Genomic DNA, 23,320 nt, shown 5'->3' with positions numbered 1-23,320 from the left:
GCAGAGGACAAATTCTGTTTCAATGTATGTGAGTGCTGAGAAATGACAATAAAGAAATCTTAATATATACAGTATAGTACAGTTAGGTGTGGAGGTTGGCATCATATCATAAAATTAAAGTAACTTGCGTATAATCTGTCTTTTTACTAGAAGATATGTGGTCACTGAGTTTTGCACATGTTGCATGTGACAGTGAAAAATAAACCACATCAACTGGACTCAGAGCAGTACTAACCTTTTAGAACTGATGGAAAAATGCGAACATCAGATAATTTACCAAATTAGCAAAATATAATAAACCGTGGAGACAGTCAGTGGCTTTGAAGAAGGGATCACACTGCTTTGGTGGGCTGCAGTATGTGACAGATTTCAGATGTGAATGTGTGTAATAGTGTATATATGAGGCAGGACAATACTGAATAAAAAGCATTCATGCTCAGTGAAACTACCCCGGGTAAATAAAGATTATATAAAAATAAATTAAATTATAAATTAAAATAACACAATCATGACTTGTAACACAAAAGAACTGATAATTTCTGTCAAAACGTTTTTTGTTTGTTTATTGACTTAAAATATGAGTATGATTGGCATACTTGAAATGTAACAAAATGTTTGTGTTCACCATTTTGGTAGTTTACATTCCTAATCTTTAGGTACAAAAATCTTATATTTTCATGAAGAATGTGTTATGACACTGGAGTCATTGTGTTGAAAGCAGACCAAATATCAACTGATGACAGGCATGGGATAATTTTTAACATCTCTTTTGTATACAGCACATAAGTCGTACCATTATGTATGACTATTGTGTCCATTGTAATCAAACATTATACTCTTTCTTTAGTATGCCAGTTGTCATAATACAGTTTATTTTTTGCCTTCAATGCCTTTTCCACAATATTCATATTGAACGATTTGGGTGCTGCAACACTGTATAAACCATCTACTTATGAAAAGAATAACATAATGTGCATTACAAATAAAAACATATTTTTGCCTTAGTTGGCATCTTTATATTGACTTTTGTTGGTATGTGGTGTTCACTCACTCTCTGCACCTGATGTAGAGCAAGACAGCTATCAATAGACCCTTTCCACAGCAGATACTTTAACCGTTTAAAGCAGGAAAAGCACAGGTGTAAAAATTAACATTAATGATGGCTCTATTCCATTAATTGTCCCAGTAAGCCATGTCAGTGAGTGAGCATACACAATACCAGAGTCCTGAAACCGGCTCACCTAAATGGAGCCATCATTAATGTTATTAATTCCACCTGTGCTTTTCCTGCTTTGACAAGTCAAAATGTCTGCCGTGAAAAGGGTCTATTCTATTCACAAATCAATTGCTGTAAGTCTCAGAAATAAGACTGAAGAAGAAATCAATCACCCATAAATCATATGAAACAAATGAAACAAAAAATATTCTACCTTCAATGATTGTAGCCATTCTTTTTTTACATGCCGAATAGATTTTTAAAAACTAAAAATTAATAAGCCAATTCATGAAACAAAACAGACTTGTAGATGTATGAATAATTGCTGCACAATTGTGAATTTTTGTCTGGCCTTCATATTGGCAGAATGGGACTTTGATACTGCACTGTGGAGGCTTGACTGACAGTGATAAAGCCTGGACAACAAGTCTTTCCCAGGCCACTAGAGGCTGCCATTGCTCTACTAAATCAAAGATGGATGGCATCTTACAAAGAGTTTCATAGATATGTAGTTCTGTAGAAATTTAAAAGATAGTGTACAATCAAAAACACATCTTTATAAATGGGCATCTTTGTGTGTGCAATCAATCATTGTGTATCAAGTCAGAAATATCCAAATGTACACAAACAGAATATCATCATTGTATAATCATTACTCTTGACAGAAAACCGCAAGTACATAAAACACAACCAATGTACTTATTGTCTCCACCATAAAAACCACAACAATCACATTGAACACAACAGCAGTTCACTTACTGTGGTGCCACACAGAATATTCACAACTCAGTTCATTAGAAGAATCATTTTCAGACTGGCTCAAAATCTCAGGAATATTTAGAAAACCAAAGATGAATATCACAAAAATAACAGATCTCTGTTGACTGTAGTAAGGACACAATTTAAGAACTCTTTATATTTCATCAGACACAGGAAAGCTATATCCATGTAGAAAGGCAATATACAGATGTTCTGATAAAAACACATGCCAGTCAAGAGCATGGCCAGTCAAATCAGTACAATGCAGAAGCCTGTGAACACAAAATAGTTTGTCTTGGCTTTCAGTGACGTATTACAGATACATAGTTTTGTTTGAAATGCAAAACCACTCTGCACGTTACAGATCTAGCTACCCACAGAGAGATATGAAAGAAATGTGAATCCCCAACCCTGTGACAAAGATATCTGACCCAAGAATGACCCTTGTGTCAATTGCACTTCAATAATTCTCCTGCAATGCATTTTAAAGCCCTTTTCTACTATTTTCCACTCAAGTTTGTTTTCTCTCAGCTACACTTGTGTGAAATGGTAGAGAGTTCTTCAAGGACAGAGGGAAAGCTTTCATCTCTGGACCTCACCTCATACAACCCTTCATGCATACACACAGCTTTGCTAAATGGATGCACTGACATAAACCTCAAAACCACCACGAAGGGTTGCTGTGTTTGACATACTAGCAGAGAAACACATTTAGGATCTCCAAGCAAAGAAACTCCAAAGAAAAAACTATATGGATGCTTCTTCCTTTTCCTAGTCCTATGTGAAATCTTTCAATTTCCGATTATCAACCATCCAAATTTCCTGTCCTTTACATGGACTCCCTGGGAATCCTCCTGTGGAAGACCACTGACTGCCTTTGCTGGAACTGCTGCCTTCTCCTTTTTTTCTTGTCCCAGCGGCACAGCAGTATCATCTTAAAGGTTGTACGGAAAGTCTTGTTGCACAGGGCGTAGCACATGGGGTTGACTGTGCTGTTAACGTAGCACAGCCAGTACCCCAGTGCCCATAGGGTCTCCGGGATGCAATCTTTACAGAAGGCATTGATCAGCACCATGATGTTGTAAGGTGTCCATGTGATGATGAAAGCAAAGAGGATGGCGCTGAGAGTTTGAGCTGCCTTCCTCTCCTTCACTAAGGACATGCGTTTCCTCTTGGTGATCTGAGTCCGAGCTCGGGATGCAAAACGCTTAGCTAGAGCTGCCTCCTTGAAGGACATTGGGACAGTGGGGGATTTGGTGGCTGTGCTGGTGGTAGTAGTGTTGGTGGCAGTGCTAGTGGTTGTTGGGGGACCATCCAGGGAGCCTGTGTTAGACGTAGCCTGGATGTTAGGCATGGTCTGACTCTTGCGTGAGCAGAAGCGTTGGTGGTAGCTATTCTCTGTATTGTTTGCTCCGTCAGGAGTGGCGGCGGCAGTGGTGTTGGTGGTGACTGTTGAGAGGCTGTCTCGGTTATACTCCGCCCCTCTGAGGGGGTCCTCTTCTGAGGCTGCATCCAGATCCTCACATGAAGTGAGTTGGGAGTTGACAGCAGCCTTAATACCAGGCAGGCTGAGAACAATGGAGAAAATAGCATGACTCTGGGAGATCATCTCTCCGCCTCCACAGTCTTCATCCTCCGAAGACCCAGAGTGGTCCAATGAGACTGCAGCATCATTATTGTTCCAGCTGTCACTACTGCTCTGGTCTGGGTCTCCCTCTCCTTGCCGGGTGCTACCAGGTCTCCAAGAACGAACCCCAGGCCAGCAGTGGAAGCGGCCAACCAGCTCCCGACATGTGCTCTTTCTCTGAGACAAACTGGTCAGCTCGTAGCTGCTGCAACTTCTGGAACTTCCTGTCTGATGCACAAAACGGGCTCTCTCACTGCCACCATTCCCACTTCTTCCTCCTACCCCACCACGAGACCCTGAACCCTGCAATCCAGCTAACTCTTTTGAACGGTTTTCGGTCTCCTTGTAAATCCGCCAGTAGAGAACGCTCATTATCGTCACAGGCAGGTAGAAAGCTGCCATGGCTGTGCAGAAGGTTATAGTGGGCTCTGAGAGGAACTGGATGTAGCATTGATCTGGGGGTACTGTCCTTTGACCCTCAAAATATTGCCATAGAAGGATGGCTGGGGCCCACAGAACAAGAGAAACAAACCAGGCTAAGCCAATCATGATCCCAGCCCGCTTTGTGGTCCGTTTGGCTCGGTAAGTCAGAGGCCTGGTTACTGAAAAGTAGCGGTCAAAACTGATGACCAGTAGGTTCATAACTGATGCATTGCTGGCCACATAGTCTATAGCCAGCCACAGGTCGCAGGCCCAGTTGCCCATGGCCCAGTGGCCCATCACAAGATAAGCTGTGTAGAGGTTCATGGAGATGACCCCTATGATGAGGTCAGCCACAGCCAAGCTCAGCAGAAAGTAGTTATTGACTGTTTTTAGCTGGCGATTAACCTTGAAGGATACCACTACCAAGATGTTGCCGATGATGGTGACCAGTGACAGCATGCCTGTCAGCAAGACAATGAGGACAACCTGCCACACAGGGTGGCCACCCAAGGAGTCAAAGGCTGCAGTTTGGTTTCCATTTTGTGATTCAGAGGTGAGATTTAAGAGTTTGCTGGTGGAAGAGGAATTGTCACCCAGGGTATTCACATGAAAAACCAACCAAGGGCCTCCTCCAGTTCCTCCTTGGTGGAGAGCATTGGATTGTGGGTAGGCTCCTGCCGCTGGTGGCGAGGTGTTGGCAGTCAGGAAGAGACCAGGGTCTGTGCTGTTGGAGGTCATTGTTATGTCCTGGCATATTCTAAGAAGAGAGACAGAGTAGAAAAAACAGAAAAAAGAGGTAAGAGGGGAGGGAGAGAGGGAAGGATTTGGAACAAAATGAGGTAGGTAGAGGTAGAAAGGGAGAAAGGACAGAGTGATAGAAGGAATGAACACATGAAAAGTTGACATTCCTATTTATATCCAGTAGGTGAGGCTAGAAACCTGCTTTAACAAGCCTGTCTAAAAAGGCAGTTGAAGAAAGATCTTTGTTTCTCTTTCCTTTTAAATATTCACATGTAACTTAATTTGTAGACGATCTGCATGCACACTGTAAATGCATTGCAACCCATATATTGAATTACACCTTGACATCTGAATCAACAAGGCTAGACAGCCAAAACTTTCAGTCAGAGAGAAAGATTGCAATTTGCTGGATGTCATAGGAGGCAGGTGTTGATTGCAAAGACATTTCACTTACATGCAGGTAATGTATTTTCCCTAATGGTTGCACAGTCTGTAGAGATGACTGTTTGGTTTGCACTTTGCACAGCATTAAGTCTTGGAGAGGGGCTGCTTTCTCCTGTCAAATCAGGTGTGGCAAGAAGAGTTAGCATGCTGTTGATCTTATTCAAAATGTATCTCTGGTGTCAGCTCTAGTGTCTGTCTGTCAGTCAGTCTGTCAGTCAAACACATAAAAAGGAAATCTAGTGATATATTTTTTAGTAATCCTGTTGACATTCTGTTGATTCAGTTTTCTAAAATATGAACATGACAGACATCAGCAATGAAACTGCACAACTATACAGCATGTCAAAGACTGAACAAAGTCCCTGATGATGTTGCTGGCTCAGCTAGGCTATAACATGAACATCATCCTTTTCTTCTGGCTGTGGATCACCTTGCTGTAAGTATGAGCTTGCAGAGAGCAGGAGGAATTGAGGACAAAGTAGAGATCAATGTATGAGGGAGAACTCTAAGACCTTGGTCTGTCTTCCTGCCTGAATACAGAGGTTTTTGGTGTCAGTTTGATGATGCAAAGTCTCCGTGTTAGTTAATTTGTTACCAGATTTGATCTGGTGTTCCAGGAGCCCTCTAAGAAAAAGCAAGTTGAAGACAGATTTCAGGCAGTGAAAGCTATGCAGAGACAAAACCTAATGGTGAAACAGAGAGAAAATAGCACTGCAAGAGCTAATATCAGCATGATCCTGGAGAGTATGAAGTGCTGTTTGTTGTTTGATTGGGGATCACTTTGCAATGGAAACAAAAACAATAAACAGACGATCCTGCTGTTTTTGTCAAAGCTGTTCCTTGATAATGATGATTGGATAAGATGGGGAACTGGCATTTCGTAAAGCAGCATGTCCTACCCAATTCAATGTTTGCTGTGCAATCCATGTATAATTACCATGGTGTTTTGCATTCAGTTGTGTGTATGTTTATGTGTTTGTGTGATATAAACAAAAAAGCTATGCTTAATGAAAAACGTAAAAAAAAAAAAATATATATATATATATAATTTTGCATTTTATTTGGAAAGAGTAATTGGACAAAGTGCAGCACATAACAAAGTGCTTCCTTTTTTATTGTGAAAGCTGTGAATCTGGTGTTCTTCTGCTGACATTTACAACAATGGTACATGTTGAGCTTGACACTAACTTGAGGCTGCCTGTGTGAAGAGAACAAACAACGACTCGTTGCCAGTGAAGATAAGTAAGAAAAATCTAATCCCTCCTCTAACTCACCCATACTTCTGCACACACACCATTTACACAAATACCCTGACAAATACATGTGTTGAAAAATCAATGTGCGCACAAGCACAGATACACAAACCGTAGCAGTCATACAAAGTCACAGTCGCACACACACACACACTATTTCATCTCACAGGGGAAGGTGTTTGAAGCTGAGTGCTGCGCCTGTGCCTTGACAGAATCTCAGACCTCCCACAGAGCTATTAAAGAACCCCAGTAGCCAACAGCAACTCACAGCCGTTTGTGACACTGAGCGCACACTGCTACTACTATTATCAGGAGGCTCCCTGCTATCCCCACACTGGCGACACATGACTGCATCCATACACACACACATAGTGTACAAAATCCTCTTACATTTCACTGTTTATGTAAGATGAGCATGCACCGTCACATACATTATTTGTGAACATCGTATCTACACAGAAACACACAGTACATGCAAGCCTGCACACATATTAAAAAACATAAAACCTGGAATTGTATCAAAGTACATTGAGTGAAAAACAAAACCAGATGAAAACAACTCCTAGCTGAGCATAAAACAAAAATGCCTGCGAGAACAAATGTAAAGAATTCCAACATTTACAATCGACAGCAAACTTAAAAGCCTCTAAAGAAAACAAGGTCTACTTTTAACTTTTCAAAAAGCAAATTTTATTGAGCATTTGAGAAAGCAAGGTGTTACTAATGAGTGTTAAATATCTATTAATTGGCTTACTGGGGCAAAATGTGTCTGTGTGAAGATAAGGGCTTGAACGGTAGGAAAATCAGTCAATCAGTCTGCTACCTTGACTTGCTGTAAATACAGAGGATGCAAATAGAAGCACAGTGAAGTGCTGAGTGTCCTGTCTGGAGAATAGAGTCAAAGGCACGGGAGAAAATATTGGATCCAATTAGAAAAAGACAAATTTACTTCAGACAGTACTTCCTGTATTGTGCTTGCTTCTGTCCATTTCTTGAAAGTCACATGGATAATTCATTATGGGCTCAGGTGGGTTAAGATGTCCCTCAGTTGAAAGGATTACAGTATTGAGCACTTTAAAAATGACAAATTATTAATATTTAATCATGCTCTATTTTCATGCACAATATTGGCTGCACAACAGAGGGAGAGAGAGATTTCTGAATCATTTTCCCCTAAAATTGAACTGACAGAACTTGTTCAGTTAGAAACTGCTTGCGGCAGATGACAGCATCCTTTTCCAATATTGGTGGGCTGGCTAGACAACCTGCTGCTGGTATTGCAGTGAAGCTATTAGAGGTTCTCACTGTCTCTCCGAGCCCACGTTAAGCCCTATATCCTAAGTTTAACTCCCAGGCACGTAGGTGTGATAGTTTCAGGTGCACAGAGAGATCGATACTCATTTACTGTGATGCAACACAACGTGTGCGCTGACATTTTGAGGCATTTGTCCCAGTATGGTTGGACAGTGCAATCCAAATTGCCAGGGTCCAAGGATCCATCTAAATGATTGGGTGACTAATACATGGCCGTTTCAGGTTTCTATTTTCAGCAACTAATTTAGCAGCGCAGTGATACAGGCAGATGATGTCCAGCAAAGATGAGTCATGTTGACAAGTGCTTTTTAATAAAGGTTAAAGCTGCTAACATTTGAATCTTGATCACTTTGGCAACCCCTTGAGTGCCAAAACATATCTCCATTTTTTCTTGATTTACAGAACAGTCAAAGAGGTTTAATCAAGACAGTGTCTGCATAATGAAAGAAAATATAGGATATTGTCAACTTTTTTGTGTTTCTTGCAGTCTTGTCTAAAAAATTAAAAAATTAATTAATTAATTTTGGTCTCCCTGTGCTCATATAGTGAATTGTGTAATGTGCACTTTGTGCTGGGACTGCAGGGGGACATCTGGATTCAGACAAAGGTTTTAGCTGTTTAGTATAATAAGGTATTATGGTAAAAACAACTCAGGCATAAGCAGCTTGAACATAACAGAGGCTACTGCCAAACAAGGTATGACTAGACTTGACCACCACCTTGAAACAAAAAACAATCTGGCTATACAGCCGTTGAAAAGCGAATCAAAAATTGGATAGTTAGATTGGACTAACAAAACTGGAGTTGTCAGGCATTGGCAATTCCAAGAGAAAACCTACAGACTGAATGCATATACAGAATATTTAGTAAACCCAGCAGATGCAAGCAGTGTGTTTGTTTTTACCATCATTGGCTGGACAGTGCTGCTTTGTCACACAATATGCAAACTGTGACAAGACGACAGACTGTCAAGACTTTAAATAGTAATCACTCAGAGAGAAGCCATAACATGCATGAATGAAGTCATTTACGACAATGTACTGGAAGCCACAATGCCTTCAATGTTTTTTTTAATATATATATTTTGGGGGGCATTTCATGCCTTTATTGGACAGCGACAGTTGAGAGATGACAGGAAACAAGGGGAGAGAAAGACAGGGAATGACATATGACGAAAGTTCACTGCTAGAATCGAACCACAGTTATGCGGCACGCATCCTAACCAGCAGGCTGCTTGGGAGCGCCTGCAATGCTTTCAACTGAATCTCATGAAGATGTGTTGTTCATAAAACCACCAACCAATCATCTCAGTCAAGCCTTTGCTATCCCTCAAAGCTAGACGATGTGTTGTTTCACAACAATGGATAACACTAAAAGATATACCGTGTCTAATCCAAGTCATCCTGAGTGATAAAAGGTGATGAGGGTGCTTGTTTCAGGGTGAAATGTGATCTGGCAAGTAGTGCTACAACACTGACTGCTGTGGAGTTATCGATTTCCTTCTACTGAGCGAAGCAGCCTCGCTGGTAAGAGAAACCTGGAGTGGACCAACTCTGTCCCAGGAGTTTTATCTTACATTTGCAAATACTACACCTATACATGACGTAAGCCACAACTGCAGTGGCATTTACTAAAAATAGACTTAAGGTAAGGTGCACTTGTCTCTGGATCAATATAGGCACTGTATGGTCTGCCTCGTGGATTAAAGGGAGTTCAAACCTTCAGGGTAACCTATATAATATATTAATAGTTCTATATATCAAAATCCATACAATTTTATATTGACCACCACTAAATGAGTTTAAGGAGGTGATGCAACAACAGCTGATAACTTGGGAAGCATTTGTTTAACTTCTACCTTAATTCAGACACACAAAGATGCACATACAGACAGTGTTTAGGGAAGAGCTAGATGTAAAGGTATTTTGATAGCCCAAAGGACGACCCCAGAGCTTTGATCACCTCTGCAAAGACATGCTGTACATTAATTCAGCTCAGTTGGGAATGAGCACTTCAAAAGCGAAATAAAGTTCTTAACCCCTGTATGAGCTCCCTATTTGAGAGCTTTTTTCATAGACTGCTATCCCCCAGCTGCAAACAAAGCACAGGAAGATAGAGGAGGAGCAAATGCAGTCTGTTACTCTTTTCCCCACCACCTCTGACATCTACAAACATCAGAGCCATTGTGGCAATACATTTGGTAAACTCATAAATGTATCTAAACATCACATTTTTTCCAGATCCTCACAAAGGAAGAGATTGCTCCAACTCAGTATGATACACAGTAATAGAAGAACTATGTACATAATTCTAATTTAACAAATAATTTCCTTATTTCAAAACATAATACAGACGGTGATAACAGAACTGATAAACCTACACAGGATGGTTGATAACACTGTTTACAATTACAGTGATGGATAATTTTTTTTCCTGTTTTATTATATAATTGTATATAGATATAAATACATAGGAGTAAGAGATATAAATTACAGATACTGTATATAAAATATTAATATAATTTTAAATTAAAGCCGTCCATTTCCTTTCTTTCTGACATTTTCATCAGTTAGGGGTGGTGAGGAGGTAGTATGTGGTGCTGGCCTTGTCCTCATCAAAGAAAAAGAGACTTTGCGGTTGCACAGGATGAGCTCAATCTATCACAAGCTGGTGATGATGAGGCTGCTGCCAGAAGATGGTGGCAAGGGTTGTGAAACAGTGTAAGGCCATCTGTCAGGTACTCACTGCTGACAAGAACAAGTATTTAGTGTCTCCTTGGCAAGAGATGCACATGCTGGAATTCATGAGCGATGCTCGGAGTTAATTCTTTAAGTTTACTGATTTTATGTCAGGCAAATCTTAAGTAAGTGTGTTGTAATGAGAAGCCTTTACAGTAGCTCCTCCGAAAAACAGTTTTGAATCCTGCAGTTGATGACACAGTTGACAAAAGATGTCCACCATCATGGACAATCTCATTGAGAAATATGACACAGCAAAAGATGACTCTCTCTCTAGACATGTCATCACTGGCGGAGCCAAGCTTCAAGACACAGTGCCTCAACGGAAGCGAGGCTGATGTCATTAAAATGTGGGCGGTGTCTGATGGGGGGGGGGCGACACCTCGCCATCAGACGACTTCAAAAGTAGTTAGAGCAGAAGCTGTGGAGGGGGAGGTAAAGCCAGCTGCTGCGACTGTACGTGCCCAGAGGAAGAGATAGTTCTTAAAGCTTTTCAGGCTCTTTTAAAAGCTACTTTCTTTGAGTACATTCAATTTGTGCATCTCTGCCATCATTTCAACCTTTGACAGGATTTTCGATGAAGAGAGTAACATTGTGACCCGTCATTGAAAGTGTAAAACAGCTATCCTGTATGCAAGTTATAGTTTCTGATGAATCCAGTGTGTTTGTACTTGTATGTTGAGTATAGTTTTATTATCTTAATTTATTGACATGATGTATGTATGATGTAAAGCTGCTTAATATTTTTATGTGTTTAGTTACTTATTTGTTGCCATGACATATTTTTACATGGCCCTTTTCCTCTATTTTTCTTGAGGATTTTTCATAAATATTACAATTCCTGGTGATACTAGTATGGGTGTTATTCACCTCTACATTTAAAATTCACCCTGACATCGAATATCCACAGAATCCTTCTCACTATATAAAACTAAGTGGCTCTTTAGAGACACGAATTGACCATTTAAAGCTGCACTATTCAATATTTTAATATGAACAATGGGTCAAATCGCTATGTGTAATGTGACAGGTGTTGCTTGAAATGATGAACCCATAGAGAATTATCACCCAACGCTACATTTGCCCTTTAGCTCTTTGGAGCTGAATGAATGCTAATGTTGCTCCATATCCACTGGACGTGAAAAAAATCAACTGTCTGCTTACATGTTCGCCATAACAACTCTATCCAGAAAGGCGAAAATATGACAATGTTGTGTTTACAGCTTGTTGAGTTGCTCCCAACAATTAATGCAGATTTAAATAAAGAGTGACCAACAAAATTTGTTCAAATCCTGGAGCAAATAAAAGCCATGGCTTGGCCAAAAGCCTCTTTCTGTTTCTGTTTTTCTTGTTTTTTTGGCAACATCTGTGACAAGAGTCTCTGGGTAAACAAAAAACTAAACCCCAACTTCTTTTGAGTTAAATAACAGAATCCAGTTAAGCATCACACTGTCACCTTGATTACACGCATCATATGTGGAGGGAGCAAAAATATTTGTACCCCAAACATGGCATTTAGTCTGGAGAACATTTCCATCTGCTAACATCGTGCCTGTATTTCAGATATGTTGATCCCTACAGCTGTCTCTAAAGCATACACATTCAAACGTGGGTTTTGGCATAAATACAGTCCATGTAATCCAAGTATTTGCATTATATACCAAGAAAGAGTCAGACACTTTGAAATTATTGTTTGCCTTTTCCCAGGAGCAAAGGGCTAGAAAAGGACAAGTTAAACTTACTAATACTTACTAAACTTACTATGCTAATTAAACTTAAACTAGACACACATGTCTCTGTAATGTATGGGATGCATCTGAAAGGCCCCATCTCTTACACTGTAAGTCCAACTGACAAGAAATGTGCCTCTCTAAAGCAGCCAGCAATTCATCCCTTATCACAAACAGTACTTAAGAGGTTCTCTGCATCCGCATAGCAAACATTAGAGGATGTGCTCAAGAGATAAGGTAAATTGAAAAGTCAGAAAAATAGTTGAGGGTTTATTGCACTGGATGACCAGGCCCTCTCCTTGGTGGAAGATATTTAGTGTGAATGTGCTAGACTGGATTAGTAGACAAATCATGACATCCCTATATGAAATAAAGGAAAAGAAGAGAGTTTATATAACATGGTCTTTCAGCATGTCACCAAGTCACTGAAATCTCTTTTGTGGCCAGTGTGCATGATACCACATGTGAGCATTATTTTCCATAGTGTGGTTTTTGTGAGGAATTCTTTATCAAATTGTTGATAAATGTGTCTGAACATAATAATTAGATAATTATATTACAAGAATGTATGTTACTGCAGCATTTATTTAACAGTTAAGAAAATGATTTGTTATGTTTCTTTGGCTAATATATATTCATTATGAAGTTTGAATTTTTGTAATAAATCTGACAAATAGACAGAGACATTCTGTACTTTACACCAAAAGCAGTGCTTTGAGCTAAATGTAAATATCAGCATGCTAACATGCTCACGGTGACAATGCTAACATGCTGATGCTTAGCAAGTATAATGTTCACCATGTTCACCATCTTAGTTTATTGTGTCAGCATGCTAATATTTGCTATTTAGCATTAAACACAAAGTACAGCTGAGGCTGATGGAAATTCGGACCTGATGATGGCGCTAGATGAAAAGTTAAGGGTTAATTCATCCTGAGAGGATGTTGTGTACCAAATTTCAAAGCAATCCATCCAATAGTTGTTGGGACATTTCACTCAAACCACAAATGTCAACCTCATGGTGGTGCTAGATGAGAAGTCAGAATCATCACAGTCAGCCAGCTTAAAACTATGGTGAACATAAGTGTCTGTACAAAATTTCATGGCAATCTATCCAATCCATGGATGTCAGATATTTCAGTCTGGACCATAGACATTGCCATCCTTTGAACCATGCTGCTAGCCTGTCCAAAAAAAGACTGTAACAAAAAAAGCAAAACTGAGGCCAAGTGCCAGAATGAATAAAGTTTTTGTTTGAAAAAACGCTTTTGAATCTTGTTATTTATTGTTCACACTTTAGTTTCCATGCCACCCCAGAGAAATAAATGTTGTGAAATACATAATATTTTCATTTATTTAACACTACATTTTCACACTTGATATTGTAGTCAAGATAGATGTACATTAACATCTATTTAGCAAAAACAAAAAGGAACCTGCCGGCAAAAAGCCAAACTTGTAGGCTCATACTGTGCAGTACAGTATGAATATTAGCAGAAATACATTATTATATATATTACTATATATTCATATATTATTAGTCATCAAGTGTAAATCTTGCTCTTGGGGAAGAAAATGTAAAAAATGTAACCAGTTTAAACTTCTTAGCCTGGAGAGACAGAAAAACAGGACTTGTGTCTGTGCAATGGAAGAAGTCCCTTCAGTCCCTTAATACCAGGAAGCAGCTCAGCATAATTATTCTGCCCTAACCTTGTTTATTCTCCTTTATGACCATGGGCAGCCAGGAGATCTGCTTTTATTGAGGTGTCTTTTTTTTTGCTGCAATCCAGATTACTGCAGCAGAGTGTCTGAGTCCTGCTTACACTGGGACCACGAGCCATAAACAGACAGCAGTTTGACGGGAGTTTAGTCTGATAAAATAACAATGTGAGGAAGTGAAATAATAATCAGTGTGAGAGGTTATGCTGGGTGCCAAGGATGGCTGTGCATGGAATCAGGCCAAAAGTCGTTACTTGGAAAGATTTCTCTGTTGTATCAAGAGGAGGTAGAGGGATAGTGCGACTGTTTACAAGCTGCAAAATGTATGCTATGTAGGACACCCTTCTTTTATCGGTTTTATCCCTTTCCTTTTTATCGTTAAAGTTACATTTTACCCCTCTTCACATCAAGCATTAAAATGAGTCTTGGGTGATCTGATCACAAGCGGACAGCTGTAAGTACAGGTGTGAACGCACCCAAGACGCACTGAGGACACACTGAGATGCAATTGCTTAGACCTCATTCGGAGGTGGTCTGGGCCGCATATTCTTTTAGCAGTACTACCTCCCTACTTAACTGACGTCCTCTGCACAAGCGGAAGTACATACTCATTCGTGCACCAACACCGTCATATTAAAGTGCAAAACAACAAGAGGAAGGTTTTTGAAAACTTCTTTTTCTTCTTATTCTAAAGGGCGGGTCCATTATTTATTTATTTATTTTTAGGTTTTTATATCATTCTGTAGCTTCCCAGTAGTGCTCCATATGTATTAAAATCCGAAAATTCAAATTTTGGTTGAAGTTCGTATGTTTTAGTGTCAAAATGCCATTTTCCCAAGCCCTTCTAAAAACTTTTTTACACATGACCTGACAAAGGTTTTTGCATAATGACCTTGCTACATATAAACCGATATAAACTCCCTAGCCTGCCTAGCCAGTAGCCACAGAGACAAACTGAGCACAGCTGAACATGCTAACAGACACACAGACAAACCCTGGGTGTTATTCGTCCTGAAGCTCAGGCTATGCTCGCGGCTCTTTCCGCCAGAACTCCCAGCACTCAGCAGCTGGCTGTCCCTCCTCTCCGTCCAGTGTATTCATAAACATCTCACACACCCAGACTCAGTACTTAGAGCTGTCCACTTGTGATCCGCTCACCCATAACGCATGTTAATGCCAGGTGTGAACAGGGCCTAAGTTCCTCTAAATCTGGACAGCAGTATATTTTTGCAAACTTGTCTCCAATGTCCATATGTATATAATTTGCAATTGTGATTTACATTCACTGGAACATTTAGGTTCAATGCAGGAAGCAATTTAACATTCTCACAGCGCAGCAAAGTCACAAGGAGAAGGTCGGGGTGGATGGATGATTGCAAGAGGCGCTTAACCTCGACCCAGTAGACCGGGGTTCATGTTCTGTCTCATGCCTCAGGTCTGTAGTGAGTTTTTCGATATTTAACAAAGACCACAATCTTTCCCAAGCTTAACCAAATACTTTTTAGTTGCCCAAGCATAAATACCTGAATCATGCTTCAGCTGCTAAGAGGGGCAACCGATTAAAAATGTTGACAAGGCAGACACGTTTAGTATAAAATCTTTAAAACAGACTGTCCTCTAAAGAAAAACAACACTATCAGTTGTTTCAGCATATGCCCCAAAAAGGCCTCTAGTGGCCACAGGAATAATAACTCTCAAAGGCGAAGGAAGTGTCACATTGTTGGAGCCAGAAAATTCGCAGAAGAAACACCCAACTTCACACCTCCGTTCACTTCCTATTTCCTACTAACAGTCAATGTTGGTTTCTTTTAACTATGTGCCACGATTGTTCCCTAACCTTAAAGCAGCCATAATTCATATTTTTCATAAAAGCAATGTAACAAATGACAATGTGTAATGTCAAAGGCGTCACTTGTAGTGATGAGAATTATCCCCCAAGTGGCAAAAAAATGTTATTGCAGGTTTAACGAAGTAGTAATTTTAACCCAATAAACAATGTTTCCCCAATCCTAATTAAATAATTTTTTTGTCTAAACATAACCAAATCTGTCTCAGAACAACAGTTACAACAGTTTTGGAAGGCACAACAAATTATGTTGTTCTGCCACTAGGGGCGTTACATCAGGAAATGTTTATGTGTGTTGTTACAAACATATTTTGACAGTTAATTTGCATAGTTGTTGCTTTAAAATATGGTGGTGCATTTTTTTTTTTTTTTTACATTTTATTGATATGTTGATTAAAAAATGTAATCTGGGCATTATTAAATTTCACCCAACATGTATTAAGATAATGCTATACAGTTGTATATACTGTGGTACAAAAGTAATTCTTCTTTTAATAGGCTTCAGTGTTGAATTAGACTAGCTAGGTGTGAGGAGAAAAACATACACGTGGAAAGAGAAGCAGGATGTTGTTATGCTTCTGACCAGTGCTAGAGGCTCATGGGATTTCACACACATCCTCACCTCTGTGGTGGGTCTCTGCGCTTTTTGACAGCCTCAGTAACAAGCTGCTGGAACTCTTTAGACATGGCACTTTTAGACACTTAGACATGCCTGTGTAGTATGTGTGTATGTGAAAGCAAGAGACAGGAAGAAAAATAGAGAGGCAAAATAGAGACAGTGGAAGAATGGCTCAGGAATATGTCAAACCAAAAAGCTGCGGCCACTTGAGTATGACTGCACAGAGAACACTGAAGTCAACCTTTCTTTCATTCTCACAGTAAATCTAAACCTGGATGAGGTCCAATGCATACCTTGTGTGTGTATTTTAAAACAAAAGCTAAGTTACTGTCATTGAAATTAGGCTCAGTTTTATGGTGGATGTCAAAGTGGAACACAGGGGGAAAAAAAAAATTTGCTTGTGCATTAAATTTACCACAGTGACAGCTCGTTCCTAACAATTCCCACAATCCAAACCATGAAATACCACGTTTTGAGAAACAATGTCGTTTCGTGTGAGGCTAATTCCAGTCCTGACCCTTTGCCTCCCTCCTCATGCCTGCACTTCAATACAACCCTACACAGATGCTATACACATGTAAGTGATAGTCTATTGCGATCAATCCTTAAAAGGAAGTGCAACCATCTGCCTATTGAACAGGCACTCGAAAGAGACGGAGAGGGAGAAAAAACACACACTCACTCCTATGTAAACATGCTTCAGCGGGAGGAGAGGGGTCTTTAAAATGCTGCAGGCAGAGATGCAGGGTTGTGCAGGGGGTACAGGAGAGTGAGGGAAAGGATACTGTAGAAGCGCTTGGAATGTACGGGGAGATGTAAGTAGTCACACCTCCTGCTCTGGGAGTGTAAATTAACCAGCAGTAGGATATTATGTGTTTATATGAGAGGGGAGGAATCTCATCTCAGGACAGAGGGCTGTCAGATGATGGAGACCATATCTACTGCTGTGTTGTGTGCTTCTCCACTGAATATTCATGCACACTAACGCACAAGTTGCGTAGATGTACACTCTCTTCTCAGAAAGGATTACATAAGGCAGCCATACAGGACAAAAGCACACCCATACAAACTTTATCACGCACTCTCTGTGTTTTTCACTAACACCCTTGCAGGAGTGCAAACACACACATCCTCAGTTGCCAAAGCTCAAACACTTGAAGGGGCAGTCAGTCAACAAGGTGATTACAAGGGAGTCTTGAAAATAATCCAAGTACTTTATTGCCACAAAGAGAGGTGTACTGACAGGACTGGTTATAATACAGTCCAAACACTTAAACAACAGTAAACAAACAGTTAACAGAGTGCTAACCGACTGCCCCTCTGTTTCATTCGCTCAAATATTGCCCACCCATTGCCCGACCTCTGTCTGTTCACTCTGGCTGCTTCTCCCATCAACACACACATACACACACACACACACACTGACTTGGCAGAGGGTGCATCTTATTTCATCCAATAATATCAGCCCAGGTGACGTGACTGTACCTGGCCTAAAATAGCTTTTAAATTTGATTCCCTAAATTCTCCAGGGAGGTGATAGTGGTCTCATCTGTCTTTCTTGGTATCAAAAGCCTATTCTCTGATAACCAGCTCCAGATGAACCCGACCCCGATGTGTAGATCTGAAATGACAGGTCCCACAAAAAAAAAAAAAGAAAATCACCTGCTCCAACACAAATGCACACAAGCATCAGTGGGTAGACTTGCACATATGGTAGCTTGGTAACTTTACACATACATGCACACAAAGAATTAAACTGGGCAGAACCTGCTGATTATCAAAATGCATTTTTTCATGTCCACTTGCAGTATCCTACTTACTCTGCTCAAAGAAAATGCTGTTGGGTTTTGTCATGTACAATCCCCATTAAACACAATGTCACAGAATACCACAGTGTCAGGGTTTCCGCCAGTGTATGGCAGGTTGACCCCCCCGCTGGGCCTAAACATCTGTGAATTTTTTCAAATGTATTTTTAAGATGTTTTTTAAACTACAGCCAAGTTACAGTGGGGCAGCTTGGTTGGAAACATAGATATTATGGTTGGAAAGCTACTTACTGTAGCTTGCAAGTTAAGGGCAGAAAGTTTTGCTAGCAGTTGTGTTGAAGAGTAGTCTTGACAATTTGAGGTAACACTAGTGTTTTAGCTGCAGTGTGCAGGCTAACGGCTAATTGGCTAATGGTTAACTAGTGGACTGAGTGAGTGGGTGAGTGCGAGTGAGGGAGTGGCGATGTGGCTGCTATCAGGGTGGACAGAGGAGCGCAGAGCTGGGTGAGCAGTATAAGTTGTACATGTATATTATGAGCCACATTTTGCGATAAAAATAAATGATGCAGTTTTTCAAGCAAAGCAGAGTTCCTGAATTTTGTGTCAATACATTTTGATGATTGTAGTGACATGAAGCTGCAATTTCTTCCATGGAGCAGTAAATGTGTCTCAGAGCTTTTCAACCAGCTATGGTATAAACACTGATATTACAGTGGAAACCACTTATAGTAATCACATCTGTCTGTGTCAAATTGATCACTATAAGTGGATGATTATCATAACCATTTTTTTTTCTTTTTCTTTATTTCTCATGCAGATTACCATCCAATTGACATTTGTATATTTATTACATGAATATAAAGTAATGAAACAGACAGTTTCGCTATTTACTGAATTTTATTGACTTTTTCAAAATATAGTACAAATCCAAAACCCTCGTTGTTTTGCTGCTGCATCAAATAATTTGTAAGACTCTGCTATGGTTGTTGATTTATTAAAATCTGTGTTAATAAATGACTTATTTACACATTATACAGTCATATTTTCAGATCTCTCTTTGAAATCTCTCTTCTTAATCAGTGTTTCCCTTATAATTGTTCAGGCCTGGCGGGAAGATGACAAGAAGCCCCACCCCCCCCCCCACCTCCCCGCCACCACCACCCCAAAGCAGTCAACCTAGAGGAAACACTGTTAATGCTGCCATCAGTCTGTTGCTGGCCCATGCTGGGTCCCCATCAAAAAAAATCACTTGGCAGCCAGCCCCGTCAAAATATATTTTCCACCAGGCCTAACAACTTTTCTGGGGGAAACCCTGAGTGTCATAATGCTGAGTATTGCAACGCAGAAAGTTGTTTAGTCGCAGAACAGGCATTTACCTGAACTGATTGCATTTCACTTTCTTTTATCAATATTTAATATCCTTGCCAGCACAGCATCTTATACAAACGATTTAGCCTACTGGATTACTCTATTTGTGCTTACCTCTCTTGTATTATTAATCGTTTCCTCTCTGACCTTTCAGTATAACTTTGTTGTATTAATTCATTGAGTTGGACTGTTCAAAACTAAAATGGGTTGGATAGTGATCTCATGGAGTGATACCTCCTAGAGAAGTTAACGTTGGTGGTTCTTTGAGTGTATATATGGTGGGATTCCATATAAAGTCAATCCAAAGACATGAGTGGACATGAACAGATGCTAATTTGGTCTGGGTGGTGGGAACTAAGGCTTAGATGTATCCATGTGAGTTGAACATGTTTCAACTAGAGCAAAAAGTTAGCACCCATCTGCAGGCTTTAGGACTCAAAAGAGGAACAGTAAGAGGCTGGAGGACAATAACAGACAGAACTGAAGTTCCTGGTTAAGTTTTGATAGCCATCAGAGTCGGAGCTGTCACAGAGTCACACACTCAGATACAGTAAACACATAGCCTGTTTGGGCCAGATAAACACAGATCACGCACAGTCTGTCGAGGAAAAAAATTACTTTGCACTTAATGTATACGCCAGAAAAAGAAAGTGAGTATTGTGTGAATGTAGACAAATAACTTATTTTACTTTATTTATTTATCTGTCAGGGACAGTGCACATTAATCAACATTAATGTGATGTAGTTATGCCAAATTTAGCCAAAAACCTAATTTTCATCTGCAGTGCTGGAGCAGGTTGATGTTACACATTAAAAGAAACAAAGCAAGACAAAAATCAGTCAAAACAGTATCAATAAAGTTTAGAAAGGTCTTGTGACAAACCAGCAGTCCACATGTTTAGAATATAGACACCTTAACAGGTATTTAGAGCCCTAATTCTGAACCATGTCCAGTGGGTGCGAGTGGTCAGGTGCCGTAACAGTTTATAGCCTACAATTATAGTTTATATTAGGTGCTTGCTGGCTAATGATCCTTGAATGCTAATGGAAACAGATAAGTGATGGATTGGCCGTGCTGACAATTGGCTTTTGCAGCCGAGTCTTGTTGTTATTGGTCTGTCAGAAGACATCCAACACAGGAGGGAGAGATGAAAAAGAGCCCATTCATAGCAAAGGGCTTTACATGGGCGGGATTACAATGGAGCTGATTTGAGAGGAAGCCAGAGATCAAAAAAGTGACATATTGTAAAATAAATCTCAATAGAGGGGGAGTGTAATCCATTTGACAAGAGTGTCTTGTCTTCTACCATCCTCAGAACTAACTACAAAGCACATGAGACACATTCTGAAATTAGCATAATGATGCAAACCACTGAGCTAATACACAAATGGACTAATATCTTGCATAATAAAACTGCCAGAATTTATGGGGGCCCCTGCATCTAGTGAAAGATCATCTGTGGCGTGTAATAGTTCCCATCCGGCAGACTGACAGGAACATTATGAAGATGGAGAGTGATGAGATCCTCATAAGCCTCTGATACTGTATGGAGCCATGCTGAGTGGAAAAAGACACTCTTTGACTCCTATTGCACTTACGACACTAATATGAGTGGGAGCACTCACTGCAAGAGACAACACAGAGCAGAACAGGCTCCAAGAAAATTATGTGGGGGGTTAAGTCATAAAAAGCATTCTCCGGCTATAAAGGACTCAAACGACCAAATGACATTTTGGCTGTAATGATTATGAATGTTTACATGCTCTTGGTTTTCCTCATCAGGTGTGCATCAGTTCAAGTTTTTTAATATTGTTTCCAAAACCCTTCATTGCCAGGGTTTAGAGAACACACTAACACCACTCACACTTGCTGAGTAAATCACATTGTTTATTGATACTTCACTGCTGGACTCTCATCATAATATGCATTAAAAGCAGCAAAACGTCAGTAACTGTGTTGATTTTCTGCAGAAAGCAGCACAGAACTGCAAAGGTTTCAAATTTCCATTTAAATTAGTCTATTACTCCTGCAAAAAAAAAAAAAATCCCGTTCAAACACTTGTATCTGCTGCCAGAAAATAATAATCTAACGCTTCTTGCCTCCTGCAATACCAAGAATGAAGTTTTCTGCTTTGAACTACCTCTCTCTTAATCAACTGGACCATGATTCTCACCCCAGAGGCTCTTGTGTGTCTCCCCTTTCAGATGTCAACACCAAACGAGGAGGCTCTGAGGCCCTTAAACTTATTTAAACAGTGCTGAGAGTGAGTATATATCTCAATGCTAAGGTTAGTGGATGGAGATAAACACCATAACTACTCAAGTGTCTCAGCTATTCCTGAGGACGATGATCCAGAGGTTGCAGCCATTTTGTAGCTTTGGAACTTTAATAGAAATCATATAAAATAAAAGAAAAAGCCTTATTGGAATACAGTTCCTCGCTTTATCTCATCCCTAGTACATAATTTCTTCCTTTGGGTTAATGGCTTTATCTCCTGCATTTCAATTGATTCATAAATGTTAGAGGGAGAGAAATAGAAAGACAGGAGGGCATAGATAGAAGTAGTTAGACAGAAGAAAGCAGAAGCTTAGACATACTGTATACAGCAGGAAGCAAAATCCCCCAGTGGCCTGGATTTGACTGATATTAATCCATTATCCCACTTTCTGTTTTTCCTAGGGTGACCTTAACCTATACTTCGTGGGAATTAAAGTCTCACTGGGTTGTCATCCATGAACTAAAACCTTGATGAAGCTGCCAATACATACATCTTTCAGACATTTTTTCCTGCAAACATAACTGACTCGTTATTATTAGCATTTAATATGAAAGGACGCAACTGTGATGGCAAAGGGTTATTTCATTGGAAAATGCAGGTCATGGACAAATTTTGAACAAGCACCTACCTTAAAGATCAACTTGATGACGCACAGAAAGCGAAACACGTCGACTGTATGTTGTGCTGTCATTCATCTGATGCCAAAATCAAAAGGTCAGACTTAAGTCAGAATCTTATGAATAATGTCTAAGAAACTGAGCATAATTTTAGCATTTACAAACCTCCATAATTGCTGTGGTACTCATCAAAAAATCACCAGTTACACCCTCAATTCTGCTATCAATAACTCTGCCAAGGTGAACACAATAAATTAAAGTAAAATGTGTTTTCTATCACCTGTAAGACCTGAAAGATGAGAGCCGGCAGGGATGAATGAAAACCTGACAGCTTGAGCGAACAATCGCCTTGTTTGAATTGCTCAACGTGATTGATGTTTGTTGGATCAGCTGACGATCATCCGAGTCGGTGCACATGACTTACAGTACACGTCCTGCCTGAACTAACACAATGCTTCATTAACTTATTTTATCTATTCGTCTTCCAAGTCCCAAAATGGCCAGACATGTTCACTTTACAACTCAAAGTCACATAACATTCTTATGAAGTGCTGCACTCCTTTCATGCTAACCTCATGTGCAAACACAAGTCCCAAATAAGGGACTCCTTTTAACTCCTTTACTTAGAGGAGGTGATCAACTGGACAGAGCAGAGCAATAAGGTCAGTGGAGGTAAGAAAGTTTTTCAGAGGAAGATGAAGTACAACTCATTCTTCTCAAGCTCCCACAGACACTTGAAACTCAGTTTCCAAGCAACTTAATAAACACCAGATAGCTTGTTTTCATTCTGTTGTTAGGTGACTGAATTACTCTACACCAAAATCAATAAAAGATTTAGATGTTGGCAAACACAGCACTCTT

At 40.0% G+C, this 23,320-nt stretch overlaps 1 protein-coding gene across 7 annotated transcripts in view; it reads right to left on the bottom strand.

Annotated features, from left to right (window-relative positions):
• Positions 1-536: 536 nt before the first annotated feature.
• Positions 537-23,320, bottom strand: part of LOC121911630 (ryanodine receptor 2-like) — a 189,332-nt gene continuing 166,548 nt past the window's right edge. For 4 of the 7 annotated variants that reach the window (XM_042433296.1, XM_042433290.1, XM_042433297.1 and 1 more), the window contains one exon: positions 5,222-5,322. Coding sequence is in view for 3 of the 7 variants with exons in the window: in XM_042433300.1 (XP_042289234.1) it covers positions 2,805-4,763 (1,959 nt within the window). In the remaining 4 variants the exon portion in view is untranslated. Of the gene's footprint in view, positions 4,783-5,220; positions 5,323-23,320 lie in introns of those variants that run through there. The other 3 variants (XM_042433301.1, XM_042433299.1, XM_042433300.1) reach the window with 2 other exon arrangements.

The sequence above is a fragment of the Thunnus maccoyii genome, chromosome 14, assembly GCF_910596095.1.
Source record: "Thunnus maccoyii chromosome 14, fThuMac1.1, whole genome shotgun sequence".
Taxonomy (NCBI): Eukaryota; Metazoa; Chordata; class Actinopteri; order Scombriformes; family Scombridae; genus Thunnus; species Thunnus maccoyii.
This window is presented reverse-complemented; position numbering and strand designations above follow the sequence as displayed.